At 38.1% G+C, this 16648-nt stretch overlaps 1 protein-coding gene across 1 annotated transcript in view; it reads right to left on the reverse strand.

Annotated features, from left to right (window-relative positions):
- Positions 1–8357: 8357 nt before the first annotated feature.
- Positions 8358–16648, reverse strand: part of LOC102895024 (adhesion G protein-coupled receptor E2) — a 76155-nt gene continuing 67864 nt past the window's right edge. The window contains 5 exon segments of the mRNA XM_006927138.1: positions 8358–8853; positions 10680–10790; positions 10876–11044; positions 12027–12118; positions 12521–12590. Coding sequence (XP_006927200.1) covers positions 8842–8853; positions 10680–10790; positions 10876–11044; positions 12027–12118; positions 12521–12590 — 454 coding nt within the window. The 3' untranslated portion in view covers positions 8358–8841.

A 16648-nucleotide genomic window follows, 5' to 3' on the forward strand; every position in this document is an offset into this window, starting at 1 on the left:
TGACCGTAGAGGGAAGGTTTTTAATTTTTCACCATTAAGTATAATGTTGACTGAGGGTTTGTCATACATGGTTTTTATTAGGTGAAGGTACTTTCCTTCTATACCGATTTTGTTAAGTGTTTTGATCATAAATGGATGCTGTATCTTGTCGAAGGCTTTTTCTGCATTTATTGATATGATCGTATGATTCTTAGTTTTAAATTTATTTCTGCGGTGAATCACATTAATCAATTTGCATATGTTGAACCATCCTTGTGCCTCTGGGATGAAGACTAGTTGATCATGATGTATAATCTTTTTAATATGTTGCTGTATTCGGTTCACTAGTATCTTATTTAGGATTTTTGCATCTGTGTTTATGAGAGATATTGTTCTGTAGTTTTTTTGTGTGTGTTATCTTTACCAGGTTTTGATATCAGGGTAATATTGGCCTCATAAAATGAGTTGGGAAGTATTGCCTCCTCTTTGATTTTGTGGAAGAGTTTGAGGAGAATAGGTATTAAATTTTCTTTGAATGTTTGGTAGAATTCACTGGTGAAAACATCTGGTCCCGGACTTTTAGGTTTTTGATGATTGCTTCAATTTTCATATTGCTGATCGGTCTATTTAGATTTTTCAGTTCTTGATTCAGTCTAGGAAGGTTGTATTTTTCTAAGTACTGGTCCATTTCTTCTAGGTTATTAAATTTGGTATTATATACTTTTTCATAGTATTCTTGTATGATCTTTTGTATCTGCAGCTCATGTCATAATTTCCTCTCCTTCATCCCTGATTGTTTATTTGCGTCCTTTCTTTTTTTTCTTTAGTGAGTCTAGTTTGTCAATTTCGTTAACCTTCTCAAAGAACCAGCTCTTTGTTGCATTTATTTTTTTATTTTTTTTTGTTTTCAATTTGATTTATTTCTGCTCTAAAATTGATGATTTCTTTCCTTCTGCTGACTTTAGGCTTCATTTGTTCTTTCTTCTCTAGTTTTTTAAGATGAAGCGCTAGGTTGTATATTTGGGCTCCTTCTTGTTTTTGGAGGTAGGCCTGTAATAAACTTTCCTCTTATAACTGCCATTGCTGTGTCTTGAATGTTTTGATATGTTTTACTATCATTATCATTTGTTTCTACGTATCCTTTGATCTCTCTTTTATTTCTTCTCTGACCCAGTTATTCTTCATAGCATATTGTTTAATCTCCATGTATTTGTGGTTGTTTCTGCTTTCTTTTTACACTTGATCTCCAGCTTCAAAGTGTTATGATCAGAGAATATGGCTGGTATGATTTCAACTCTCTTACATTATGTGTCCCAGCATGTGGTCAGTCCTTGAGAATGTTCCATGTACACTAGAGAAGAATGTATAAGCAGCTGTTTTGGGATGGAAGATCTTGTAAATGTTAATTATATCTAGTTGGTCTAATGTGTCATTTAAGGATGTTACTTCCTTATTGATTTTCTGTTTGGATGATCTGTCTATATCCGACAGTGGGGTATTAGGTCCTCTGCTACAATAGTATTTTGGTCTGTTTTTCCCTTTATTTCTGTTAGTAATTGCTTTATGTATTTCGGGGCTCCCTGATTGGGAGCATAGATATTAATAAGTGTTATGTCTTTCTGGTGCATGATTCCCTTTATCATTATGAAGTGTCCCTCAGTATCTTTCTTTCTCTTTTTTATTTTGAAGTCTGTTTTATCTGATATTAGTACTGCTACTCTCGCTTTTCTATGAATGCCATTTGCTCGAAATATCATTTTCCACTCTTTCACTTTGAGTCTATATTTGTCTTTGGAGCTGAGATGTGTCTCCCGGAGGCAGCATATGCTTGGGTTTTCTTTTTTGATCCAATCTGAAACTCTGTGCTTTTTCAATGGTGAGTTCAGTACATTTACATTTAGGGTGATTATTGAAACATGAGGTTTTCCTATAACCATTTTATGTTTTGCTCTGGTAGCTCAGTGTTTCCATTGCTTCCTTGTTTTTGTGTGTCTTTTTTTTTTTTTTGGTTGGGTTTTGTATGTTTTTCCTCTTGTCCTTTTTGTTTTATGTTATATACTTCAGGTCTGAATCTTGGCATGTGGTTACCATTACGAATATGTAAAGGATAATTACATATATACAGCTGTTCATTTTCTTCTGCGTGTGTCTTATCTCCATTTTCTTTTGTGAATTTGGATCTTTCAATCCTCCCTTTTTCGGTTATTGTTGTCTCAATTTGTCCCTATGTATACTGAACGTTCATTACTACCTTGCTATAGGAAATCTCTTCTTACTGTTTTAAACTTATAATGCCCTGTTCTTAGTAAGGGTTACACTCTTATATCTGCCTACTAGTTGCCTTACTCCTCGTTATGTATTTTTTTTGTCATTTTGTTTTAACTGAGCTGACCCCTTTCAGTATTTCCCTTAATGCAGACCTTATAGTGGAGAATTCTCTTGAAAATTTTTTTATGTTTGGAAAGTCTTCATATCTAAAGAGAGTTTTGTTAGATACATTATTCTTGGCTGGTAATTCTTTTCATTTAATAGTTTGAATATTTGATTTCACTTATTTCTGACTTGTAAAGTTTGTGCTGAGAAGTCCGATGATAATCTAATAGGTTTTCCTTTATAGGTTACCGTCTTCTTTTCCCTGGCTGCCCTGAGAATTCTTTTTTTGTCGTTGAGTTTTGATAACTTTAATACAATGTGTCTTGGAGAAGGCCTCTTTGGGTTGAGATAATTGGGTGTTCTATTGACTTCTTGAATTCCAAGCTCCAGCTCATTCCTTAGATTTGGGAAATTCTTGTCAACTGTCTGAAAATGCTTTCTACCCCTGCTCTTTTTCCTCACCTTCAATAATGCCCATTATTCTTATGTTTCCTCTCTTGATGGTATCAGCTAGTTCTTGTATTTCTCTTTTATTATTTTTTATTCTTCAGTTTTTTTCTTCTTCCTTCTGATTTACTTCTAGATTTCTGTCTTCGATATCACTGATCCTTTCCTCCATTTGGTCGACTGTATTTCTCAAGCTTGCTTTTCATTTTTCATCTTTTTTAGTGTGTTCTTTATCTACAAAAGTTCTATTTGTACCTTTTTGAGGGTTTCAATCTCCTTGCTAAAGAACTCATTCTGCCGATCTAGTTGTTTTTTAAATTCCTGGAATTTTTGATATGAATTGTTTTGTATCTCATTGAAATTTTTCAGAAACGCCATCCTGACTTCTCTGTCATTTAAGTTGCATATTTCTATGTCTTTAAGCTTATTTTCTGGAGATTTTTCTCTTTCTTTCTGAGCTGCCTTATCACTTTGGTTGTTCATGGTGTTTAGTGGACTATTTCTCCACCTGGGCAGTAATGGAAATGTATTCTGATGTTTTTCCAGAAAGAAGATTTATTATATAAAGGTCTCTCTTTAGTCTGTTGCAAAGAAGACATCTTTCTTTTGGTTTCCAGTGGGTGGTGTCTAAGCCTCTCAGATCCCTGCTTTATATAAAGTCTTAATAATGCCTTTTCTCTATAAATATTTAATCACACTTGCTACCCTCAATCTCAGCCCCCAGCAGTGTTAGTGACAGTTTTGGTAGCGTTTGATCAGATTCTCCTGGGTCCCTGGGTCTGTGTAGTTTGGTCTTGGAGGATTTGGGGGAGGTTCTGTTTGAGTTTGGCGATGGGGACTGCAGCTCAGCCTCGTGTTTTACAACCGTGGCTGATAATCATCAACTGTTGCTTCTCTGCCATCAGTACTTCTCTTCCTTCTGCACTTATCTGTGTTCTGCCCTGATCCTTGGGCACAGCCAAGGCATGGAGTTCACAGCTCTTTCAGGCAGGGCTGTTCAGGGAAACCATCATACTTTTTCCCCTCCCCCTCCTCCTGCAGGGAGCTTGGGCTGCGAGACACATGTTTTTGTTTCTCCCAGGCTAACACCTGACTCCCGGGGTTCTGATTGTGGTAATTCTTCTGTGCAGATCCTTTGCTCAGACATGCTTGTGTGCAGGTTGGGTGATTTTTATTGAGTTTTAGATGTTCAGCTTATTGTTATTTCAAGGGGAAAGATCTGTGGACATCTCTCGCTTTGCCATGTTTCTGATCTAATAGATTTAAAAAAGAAGACGTAAGGGTAAATGCCGAGATCTGCCTCCCAAATTATAATCATCTAGGGATGACTCCATCAGCTGATCCTAGAGCTCTTTCCCACCTGTCCTCTCCAACAAGGGCTGTGTTACACTTCTGCCATGTCACCAGAGGGGTTGTGTGTACTCTATATTTCAGTATCTACTCTATATATTGCCCCTTTCGCCTGGTTTTCCATCTTACAGATTGTTGTGGACCTTAAGTTTGTGTCCCTCCTCCCTAAATTCATATTGAAGCCCTAACTCCCAGTGTGATGGTATTTGCAATTGGGCCTTTGGGAGATAATTAGGGTTAAATAAGGGTGAGCCTCTCATGACGGGATTAGTGCCTTTACAAGAAGAGACACAGAACAGCTTTTTTTCTCTCCCTCTTCATGCTCGAGCATGGAGAAAAGGCCATGCAAGCACACAGAGGAAAGGTGGACTTCTGCGCACTAGGAAGATCTAAAATCAGAAAATTGACTTCATCAAAACTTGATCTTGAACTTCTTGGCCCCCAGAACTGTGAGAAAATCAACTTCTGTTATTTAATACATCCAGTCTATGATATTTTGTTAGGGCAGCCTGAGCTGACTAATACACAGGTCTTCAAGATTCCTGGACATGGGGATCTGTCTGAATTGTTAATTTTAGTTCCTTTCAGTTAGGCACTATACTTTTCAAAAGAGTAAGTGCTCATAAAATATTTGAATAGCTAATAAATACATTAGTGTAGGATAAAGAGCTCTCTTGAACATCCTAGGGCAGAGATCAGCAAACTGTGGCCCATGGGCCAAAACTGGCTCACCACCTGTTTTGGACTGCCCACAGGCTAAGACAAGATTTTACATCTTTAATGAGTGAAAAAAATCAGCAGAAGAAAGACATCTTATATCATGTGAACATGCCATAAAATTCAAATTCAGTGTCCATAAATAAAGTTTTATTAAAACACAGACATGATAATTTATATATGAGTGTCTATAGCTGTTTTCATGCTACAATGACAGCCTAGTTGTTGCTATTGATACAAACATACTCTCATTTAATAAACTTTACTTGTTGTGCTTTGCACATAATGAATTTTTACAAATTGAAATTTTGTGGAAACCGTGAATTAAGCAAGTATATCAGAGCCATTTTTTTTTGTTTAATATTTTTTTACTTTTCAATTGTAGTTGAAATACATTATTATATTGGTTTCAGGTGTACAAAACAGTATTAGACATTATTATGACTTATGAAGTGATCACCCCAGCAAATCCAGTACCCATCTGACACTATACATAGTTATTACAATACTACTGACTATATTACCTATGCTGTACTCTACATTCCCATGACTATTTTATAACTACCCATTTGCATCTCTTAATTTCCTCCCCCTTCACCTATCCCCAAACCACCCCATCTGGCAACCATCAAAATGCTCTATGAGCTTATTTTTGTTTTGTTTGTTAACTCTGTTCTCTAGATTCCACATAAGTAAAATCACATGACATTTGTCTTTCTCAGCCTGACTTACTCGACTTAGCACAATATCCGCTAGGTCCATGCATGTTGTCACAAATGACAAGATTGATTTCTTTATCTATTCGTCCATTGAATGACAACCAGGCTGCCTTCATATCTTGGCTATTGTAAATAATGCTGCAATGAACATATGGATGCACATGTCCCTTCAAAGTAGTGTTTTGGGTTTTTTTGTATAAGCACCCAGAAGTGATATTACTGGGTCCTTCTTTGTCTCTTCTTATAGCCTTTATTTAAACTCTATTTTGTCTGGTGTAAAGCTTGCTACCTCAGCTTTATTTTTGTTTCCATTTTAATGAAATATTTTATCCATCCCTTTACTCTTAGTCTGTGTATGTCTTTTGATCTGAAATGGGTCTCTTATTGGCAGCATATGTAAGGATCTTGTTTTTTTCTTATCCATCAGCCACTCTGTCTTTTGATTGGAACATTTAGTCCATTTATAGTTAAAGTAATTGTTGATAGATATGTAGTTATTGCCATTTTATTATTTATATTTTTGATCTTTTTCTTAAAGAAGACTTCTTAACATTTCTTGCAATACTGATTCGGTGGTGATGAACTTCTTTGGTTTTTTTCTTGTGTAGAAAGCTCGGTATGTGTCCTTTGATTCTAAATGACCAAGACTCATAGACACAGACAACAGTTTAGTGGTTACCAGAGGGAAAAGGGTGTAGGGGGAAGTAGATAAGGGTAAAGGGGCTCAAATATATGGCGATGGAAGGAAATTTAATTTGGGAGGTGAACACAATGCAATACACATGTGATATTATTGAATTGTACACTTGAAACCTATATAATTTTATTAACCAACATCACCCCAATAAATTTATATAAAAAACAAGCCCAAACACCCCACAATGAGATACCACTTCACACCTGTTAGAATGTGCATTATCAATCAGACAAAAATAACAAGTATTTGAGAGAATGTGAAGAAAAAGAAATCCTAATATATTATTGTTTTGTTTGTTATGGAAAGACATTATGGAAGACAGCATGGAGCTTCCTCAAAAATGTAAAAATAGAGCTAACACATGACCCAGCAATCATTCTTCTGGTTATCAAACTCCTAGATTTGAAAACTTTTATTCGTAAAGATATATGTACCCCTATGTTCATTGCAGCATTAGTCACAGTAGCCATAACATGGAAACAACCTAAATGTCTTTCCATGAATGATGGAATAAAGAAGATGTGGTACATATAAATACTACTCAGTCATAAGAAAAGATAAAATACTGCCATTTGCGGCAGACAACGTGGATAGATCTTGAGAGTATCGTGCTAAGTGAAATAAGTCAGATGAAAAAAGACAAGAACAATGTGATTTCACTCATATGTGGTATATAAAACAGAAAGCAACAAATAAACAAACAAAAGAAACAAACTCATAGACACAGAAAATATTATGATGGATAACAGAGGGGAGGTGGGTGGGGGAGTTTGTAGAGGATAAAGGGGGGTCAAATATATAGTGACAAAAGGAGACCTGACTTTGGGGGGTGAGCACACAATGCAATATATAGATAATATATTATAGAATTGTATACTTGAACCTTATATAATGTTAGTAACCAATGTTACCATAATAAATTAAAATTTAAAATGTGAAATAAATGATATTGACCATAGATCAGTCTAGGTCAATTGGTTTGTTGAATGCTTCATTTTCTAGGTTTATTTATTTGATTCCTCATAATGTTACTTGACATGGTCGTCTGTCTTCTGTATTTCATGTATACTAAAAATTAGGTCTGAAAAGAAAAGTAACGAAAAGCCTTTTCTATGAAGCACTAGGTAGTAAATGTTTTTGACTTTGTGGTTTTACAGTCTCTCGACTGACACTGTAGCATGAAAGCAGACATAGAGAATGCATCAATTAAGGGGTGTGGTTGTGTTCCAATAGAAATTTATTCACAAATGCAGGCAGCTGCCTGGATTTGTCTTGCATGCTATTGTTGCCAACCCTTGGACTCAAGACTGGATTGGATTTAGATTATGCTGATTTGTCAGTAATTGTTTATTTACCACAAATATGATGTTGTAACTTCACAGGTTGCCCATTATCTATGACGTTAAAGCTGATCATTAAGTTCTGATGGAAACTATCAGATCTCCACATTGCAAATGTACATATTTGCCCTTGTAATTAACAGTAATCTCTGAACTGATTCCTCAGCTCTGTGGGCTTTGCCTGTTCTCTAGCAAACATCCCCCCAATACTTTTAGTGGCCATTTATGAGATATTGAAATAAATCATAATTATCTAATTTTATCATTTACATTTATTGGCTGATATTTTAGATATCACACTGGACTCATGAATATTTTTTCTTTACTATGTTATAATCATTTCTGGTCATTTTTCTTCATGTTTAGATTGATACGTATTTGGGCAGTGGGGGCTCACAGGGGATTTCTTTTAGGTGTAACTGCTCTGGATTTAGATCTTGCCTAGATCACATGCTGAAGATGAAATAATGTTATGTATAAATAAATGCATGTTACAAAATGGGTGTAGCAATATACACATTTTTCCACAGTTCACTTTATAAAATGTAAAGACACGGAGATTCTATTCATACAGTTTCGATTTTACGCTGAGGGAATTTTTTTTCACATGGAAGCTCTGTGAAATCAGAAATTAAATCTGTTGTGATCTGAATGAAGCATATTATGAGTAATAAAAACATAATTTTTGAATGAATATATCAGTAAGTTTTTAGAAATGAAGAGTGAAGAAATCGGGGCATGAAGGTAGAGTGTCCAACTGTTCCAGTTGCCTGTAACCAAAGTGTTCCCTTGGATGTAAGACTTTCTGTACTAAAACCAGGAAAGTCTTGGACAACTGGGATTAGTTGTTTACCCTATATGCAGATACAGGAAAATTATCCTCTTTCTTATGCTATTTTAAGAAAGTCATTTGAATTTTCCTCGTTAAATATCTTCAAATTGAGGAACATCTTTGTAGAAAAAGAGGTTGAAGCAGAGGGCTTGACCCACGGCAACTGAAGAATGGAGTCATAGATCTTCTACTGTGCTGAGAGTGAGCTGAGCATGTTGTTTAAACCAGAGAACCCTAATTGTCCAGCAATTAAATGTCAAACTTTTCCTGCATATTTTCTCCCACAATGGTGCCAAGATGTCTGTAACAAGCATGAAAAAGTGTTTTCTATACTCTTCACCCAAAGGACGACAATTCAGAATTTTCTTCATTTTCCAGGAGACAAGATCAATACTTATCCTAGGAAGAAAAGTGTAAAAATGATACTGTGTTAAAAATGTGCAAGACTTGTACCCTGAAAACAGTAAGACATTGTTAAAAAAGTCAAAGAACCCAAAGAAATGGAAAACATCCATGTTTATGGATCAAAAGACTTCATTTAGTTCAGGTGGCAGTATCCTCCAAGATGATCTGTAGCTTTAACACAATTCTTATCTAATTCTCAGTTAAATTTTTATCAGAAATTGACAAATACATCTTAAAATTTATATAGAACTTCAGAATAACTAAAGCAATCTTGAAAAAAAAAACCAAATGTCTAGTCAATTCACCAATTTAAAAACTTCTATGAAGCTACAGTCATTAAGATAGATAACCAGAATAGAATCAAGAATCCAAAATAAAAGATATTCTGTGTTCATGGATTGGAAGGATCCACATAGTTAAAATTACTTTATTACCTAAAGCATTATACAGATTTAATGCAATTCCCATCAAAATCCTATTGGCATTTAAAAAAAAATAGAACAAAAATCATCAGATTAATGTGGAAGCACAAAAGAGCTTGAATCACAACAGACACCCTGAGAAAAAAGGATGAGGCTGGAGGCATCCCTCTGCATGTTGTAATGAAAATAGAAAGGATGCTGTTGAGAAGGTGAGACTGTGCAAGGTCCAGAGAGAGAACGCATGAGCACTAATGTAAAGTTATGGAGAGTCAAGAGTTGGGAACCAAAATGTAATGGAAGAATTAGCCTTAAAAAGAAGGAAGCACATTTTATCTGTGGTAACAAGACGGAACGAGGAGAGAAGGAAACACGTGCCAAATGCCTGGTGGTCTGAGAGCACAAAGTTGAACTCATTTCATCCTGCTGGCTTGATTTTCAGTGGAAGAAGATGGTAGGAATATTTGCTGGAAGAGAAAAGAGTTAGAAGGATGAGGCTTTTGAGAAGTAGAGGGCTGGGGAAGTAGCAGTTGTAGAGGGTGAATAATCCTGTGAATGAGAGAAATGCAGAAGGCTCTTGAGGCAGGATGGTGGGCACATGAAGTTGGGGTAAAGTTGAAGAGGCAGAAGTCATTACATGGGTCATACAAATCCCACGAGCCTCACTTTCTTCATCTACAAAAGGGAAAGTAATACCTACCTCTAAGTGCCGGTGTAAAGAACACGTGAACAAAACATATAAAAAAAGATTTTGTAAATCAGAACATACAAATGCTTGCTAGGATCGTACTACCAAGATTTCTCCTTTGATCTCTATAATCATCCTTCCTGATTACCCATGTGAGTATGTGCTGATAATACCAGGAATGATTGCAGAATTACAAAGAAAGTTTCCAACCCAACCTAAGACTTATTTCACTTAAGTATTATGACTATATAGATTATGTATTAATTGTTCTTTACATAGAGGAGTAGCATGGAATGACAGGTTGAAGGATGGTGCTGTGACTCTGAGCAGTTTGAACATCACTGCTTCAGATCATTAGTTCCTGCTTGTTGAGCTGACCATAAACCCTCACCGATGAGGAAGTGTTTTCCATTTTCTCACCAAGTAAAATTGAAAACCACATGTACCATTTAGTGCAAAGTGGGTGCTCAATGCATGTAGATGATGAGAAGATAGTAATGGGCAAGGATCAAGGTGAACATAGAAACACAGCAAGTGAAAGTAGGTGATGCCTACTTTCATGACAGGGAAATGCCAAGATTTAGTGCAGAAGTAAACACAGTGGGTATCCCTGCTATATACCCAGGTTATCTATCCAGTGTGATTGGCATGAGCTACTCAATGAGATCAGTCAGTGAAGTTCTCTAAGGGCAATGAGCAATATGTGATCTTACCGTGCTGGGATCAGAAACTTCAGACATAACCATGCTGGAAAGGGTGTGCTTCTTAGACTCAGCTTTGGTTTTCTTGACTCCTTTCAACCATTTTCTGTATTGTTCACGGACCTGCAGAGGTAAAGCATGCTCTGAGTCAGCTCAATGAGAGGAGGGAGGATGGAAAGAGTCGTGGGTAGGAGTCAGACAGTGGTACCTGCTGGCTGAGGAGGCAGTGCACCAGGAAGATGAAGACACCCTGTAGGCTGTTGATGATGGTGAAGAGGTAGGCCATGGCGTGGGCAGCTGGACCCACCTGCAGGATCCCCAGACACCACGTACAGCCCAAGATGAAGAGCTGAGCTGTCGCTTTAAATGTCAGCATCCTGAGTAGGAGGAGAAGGGAGGCCCATGGTGTACCCAGAGCAACAGAATCAAAGCCATTTCATCTCCGCCCATGGATGCCTCTAACTGAGTTATGATCAACTTTAGTCTTTGCTCTCAATTATTCTCTCCAAAGAAATGCTATTTGTGTCCAGAATGGCATATGACTTGGACTGAGGACAGCAGTGACACTTAAAAATGAGGGTTTCAAAAAATCATGAAATTCCATAAATATTCCTAATTTAATTCAACTGTTATTTCTGAGTATGTTCTGTGTACCAGACTCTGTGCTGGGTCCTGGGCATTGAAAATAACAAAGACAAGATTTCTGTATCACAGACCTTACAGTGCAGTGGAAAGACTAAACAGTCACTTACACTATTTGTGAAGTGTGAGATACCTCTGCTGGGTCCCATTCAGTATTGTTCCCATCTTCTCAGTCTCCATAAACTGACCCAGAGCATGCTTTGCCCAAAATAGAGGCCATTCGTGGTTTACTAAGTTGAGGAAATCAAAGGACATCCCTAGCCTCTTAGAAGATGTGATACGTGGATAAGGAACCTGATTTCAACAGGTGGAGGAGTGTTGGGGGCAGAGAAAAGAGCATCCATGAAGGTGTGGGAAGGAAAGTACATGCAGGGTTCTGGGAACACTTATGTGATTTACTAAGTGTTTATAAAGATGTAAATGTCCCTTGGAACTTTTTCATATAGCCACAAAAGTAACCGCTGTTTATCCAAACACAGTCAGTTCTGTCGGTAGCTGAGGTAGTTTTCTGCCGGAGTTATGAATGGATGAAATGTTTTTGTCTTAGGTGTCAGCAGCAAACCATAGTATTTGAGCTGGTTTCCAAGGAAGGTGGCTGCACCTTTTCCCCCAGCCCCTCAGCACCCCTGTGGAAGGACACCTGAAGCTTGGAACCATATGGTCTTGTTCATGGACTATGCTTTGTATGGAGGCATGAGCCGCTCTGATCCAACTCACCTGGTATTCTGGAGGGTGGACACATCGCTGTTGAGTGAGGAGAGCTTGATTTTCAGAATCCAGAAGGTCATCAGAAAGAAAGCCAAATTAATCTGCAAAATCCCCACAAGGCATATTGAATGCATACCATATCTATAAAACTTCCACCTGCCTTATCCACCACCTAACCCAGCAGGTAAGAAGCTTTCTTATTACACAGCAGTCATAGAAAACGAGACCAAATATCCAGGAACCTGGGCACATTCTTATCCTGTAACTGGGGTGACCAACTCGTCCCAGTTTGCATTGGAATTCCCAAGTTTTAGCATGGAGAGTGACATCTCAGGAAACCCCTCTGTCCTGGTTTAAAATGACATGATGCCTCTTGGGAGCTCCCTTAATTTTGGGCAATGTGGAATGACTGCTCTCCTTGCCTGTAATCCTCCTTATACACTTGCTCTTTGATTGGCCCTCAGCTGGGCAGGAAGGATGCGCTGATGTCATCCATTACTCACAGAGAAGATGATGCAGGCGGGACCAAGGAAGGTCCATATAAATCCTTTTTGTGTGTGGAGCCAGCATCTAAGAGAGAGATGGAAAGAGATCGAAGACTATGTTGACCTTTGTGGATAAAGGATCGATAAATAAACATACCTCACCATAGTTTCCTCCTTCCTCCTTTATTATTAATGTTGTTATTGCTTTTTTTTTTTGTAAGAACATTTAAGCTAAAATCTACCTTCAGTGCATATATAAATATGCAGTACAGTATTGTTAGCTATAGGCACTGATCTATAGTACAACTCCTGAACTTATTTATCTTTCATAATTGAAACTTTCTATATGCCTTCGATGGTGGTGATGGTTTCTTGGGTGTACGCTTATCCCCAAACTCATCAGGTTGTACACGTTAAAAACGTACAACTTTTTACACATAAATCGCACCTTCATAAAATGGTTTTAAAGTAAAGATAAATTCTTTTCAAAAGGCTCTGTTGAGTCTTGCACCCCAGAAATGCTTAGAGAAATAAATATAAGTTCTCAGAAGAACTGATAAATTAGTTTCTGGTTTATTAAACAAATATTGACTGTCTTTTCTGTGTCAAGATTTGTTCTTGGCCTGAATACCCACTTGTGATTAAGATAGACTGAAATTAGACAATAGAAACAATTCAACAAAGAGTTTTATGATCAAATATCTGGAGCTATGAAACCTGTGGCTGGATTCATAGCCCAGTCTGGGGTACATGAGATTAGATAGTTGAGAAGGGTTCCCTGAGGGAACTCACTGTATTTATGCTGAGATATGACAAATGAGCAGGTGTCGAGAAGGTGAACAATTTGGGACGTGCAAAAAGAGACCGTAAGAAGATGTTAATCGTAACCTGATGCAGTGCTAAGGCAAGGCTCATGTACATTACACAATTTATCCCTCATGACAACACAAGGACTCAGATGATCACAGGTCAGGCATCTGAGGCTTAAAGAGGCAGAGTCAGTAACTCAAGGACACACGGGTAGAAATGATGGAATTGGAACTTGATCCCAAGTGAGGGGAATTGTGAGTGAGGAGGGAGGTGTGAGGACCACGGAGAGGGTTAGATGGATGCACCAAAAGAGAAAGCTACTAAGGCAGTGTTGGTGAACTGCAGCCAACTTGGTAAACTGTGGGCCCACTTGGCTTGCCACCTGATTTGGGAAATGTGTTTCACTGGACCACAGTCACACTCATTCTCTTACATGTTGTCTTTGGCTGCTTTTGTGCTGCAAGGACAGAGGTGAAGGTTTGCAACGGAGACCATATGGCCTACAAAGCTGAAAAGATTTAGTCTTTGACCCTTTTCAGAAAAGGTTACTGACTTTTATGCTAAGCTACCTAGGAAGGCCAGCTGGCCAGGCCTCATCTGACATAGGTGAGCATTAATTTTATCAGCATAGGAGTATGTTGCGAACACCAGACTGTCTGGGTTTGATCTCAGCTCTACCAGCAAACAGCTGTGTGATCTTGGCCATGTCAGTCGTCTCTGTGCCTCAGGTTCCTCATCTGTAAAACCTGCAATTTACTAGTTTCTACTTCAGAAGCTTGTTGGGAAGATGTTTTGATGGATACATGAAAAATACTTAGAACACTGATTGCCCATCAGAAGTGATTTCTAAATCTTAGCTCATGATAATTTCATCATCTATATCAGCATCTATTGTTACTTTTAATTAGGAGAGTGAAATAGATTATACCAACCAATGCCATCCCTTCATTTCCATTTTGCTTTCTAGAAGATTTCAACAGTTCTCTCAATTAATGTGATGAATATTATATTAATATACAGTTCTCATATATGAAATGCAGTTAATAACCTGTATTATAGTCATCAATATAATATACAATTAGTATTTAAAATAAATCTAAAAGATGAAACACAATCATTACATCTTACTTTAAAATTATTAATATCTCATTAGATTGGGAAAAAATGGCATAGATGATAGAGGCTTTGTTCATCCTCCTTTGACCAAATCAAAGTCGTGACAGAAACAAGGAGCAAAGAGCAAGGAAAGGCACCTGGGATCTACATGAACAGAAGCACTAGGACCAGGGAGATAAATAATTAACCAACCTGCAAGGGTAGAAGATAGGAGGAGGCAAAGACGGGAAGCTTCCTGGTCCTGAGTGGCTGAATGGGACAGAGGCTGCGGCATTCCGCAGCTGCAGACTCCTCTTAAAAGGGCATGTCTGCGAGTGAACTTTTGTGGTGATGGAACTGCTCATTCTAAGCACCAGTGCTCATCTGGCTTCGCGGGGCTGTGGGGCACCAGGACTTACAAAGAGATACTGAGTTGTCGGACTGAGGACCAGAGGCAAGGATCTCTCTTAAACAGTAGTGCTGGCGGTATCTATTGTTCCTCTGTTGAGCCCTCCCCACTCCCAGTTTGCAGAGGCAGCAGCCACCATAGCTGAGGTGTAATCAACCTGGATAACAGAGGTTGTTCAGCCTAGGACATGCCCTGAAACTCCTCCTCGCCCAACTCACAGCCACACTCGACACATCTAGTTGTATCCTCGGAGAGTCAGGTGCTCCTTGCTGAGCAGCGCCAAGATTCACACTGGTGGCAGCTGGTCTCGGTTTCTTGTGTGGCTTCTTGAGGCAACAATCTGTGGATTGCTTGCTGACTCTTAACAGGTGGCACCGGAGGGGCACAGGTTGGGGCTAAACTTGGCCCACAGCTGAATCCCTCTCAGGACTGCACCACTGGACACCTACTACACAAAGCTGCACTAATAAGACCAGGAGACTTAGGAGATTTCCTTAGTACGTAGAAAGGGACATAGACGGGCAGCCAAAATGGGAAGACAAAGAAGCAGAAACATATGAGAGAACAGAACATAGATCTAGAAGTAATAGAGTCAAGCAATCTAACAGATACAGAGTTTAAAGCACTGGTTATAAAGATGCTAATAGAACTTAGGAAAAGTGTAGATGAACTCAGTGAGAACTTTAACAAAGAGATAAGAAACATAAAAATAGAAATGGAAATTATAAAAGGGAACCTGTCAGAAATGAAGAACACTTTGACTGAGATGAAGAGTAAATTAGATGCACTAAACAGAGCAGATAAAGAAGAAGATGGAACCACCAATATGGAGGATGGGAAACCAAGGACACTCGATCAGAATGGCAAGAAAAAAGAGGACAAGACATAATAATAATTTAAAGAGCCTATAGGATACTATAAAATGTAAAAATATCTGTGCCATTGGGGTATCTGAAGGACAAAAAGACGTTGAAGAGCTATTTGCAGAAATAATGATGGAAAACTTTCCTCACCTGATGAAGGTAATAGACATACAACCTAGGAAGCTCAAAGAGTCCCAAGAGAGAGGAATCCAAAGAGGCCCACATCAAAATACATTGTAATTATAATGCCAAAGGTTAAATACAAAGAGAGAATCTTAAAAGCAGAAAGAGAAAAGCAGTTAATTACTTAGAAAGGAACACTCATAAGACTGGCAGCTGATTTCTCACAAGAAACTATGCAGGACAGAAGGGCTTGGCACAAAATATTCAACATGATGAAAACCCAGACTACTTGAGGTAGAATACTACAACCAATAATACTTTATCCAGCAAAGCTAGAGCTGAAGGACAGATAAAGAATTTCCCAGACAAAAATAAGCTAAAGGAATTCATCGACACTAAGCCAGTATTACAGGAAATGTTGGAGGGACTTCTTTAAGGAGAAAAAAAATGTATCAAAAACATGAATAAAGAATGGCAAGAACTACATTCCTATCATCAAGTACTTCAAAAAAACAGAAAAGAATTAAGTGCTCCAGCCAAAAGATAGGGTGGCTGAATGGATAAGAAAACAAGATCCCGACACATGCTGCCTACAAGAGACTCACTTCAGATTAAAAGATGCACACGGACTAAAAGAAAAGGGATGGAAAAAGATATTGCCTTGATGAACCTAGAGGGCATTGCGCTGAATGAAAAGAGTCGAGTCGGGAAAGACAAATGCCACATGATTTCACATACACGTGGAATCGAAAGAATGACAACAACAAAAGTGGAAATAAACTCATAGATAAAGAGAATATTTTGAGACTACTAGATGGGAGGGGAGTTGGGGGGTACAAAAAAGGC

This window comes from Pteropus alecto, unplaced genomic scaffold, assembly GCF_000325575.1.
Source record: "Pteropus alecto unplaced genomic scaffold, ASM32557v1 scaffold388, whole genome shotgun sequence".
Classification (NCBI taxonomy): domain Eukaryota; kingdom Metazoa; phylum Chordata; class Mammalia; order Chiroptera; family Pteropodidae; genus Pteropus; species Pteropus alecto.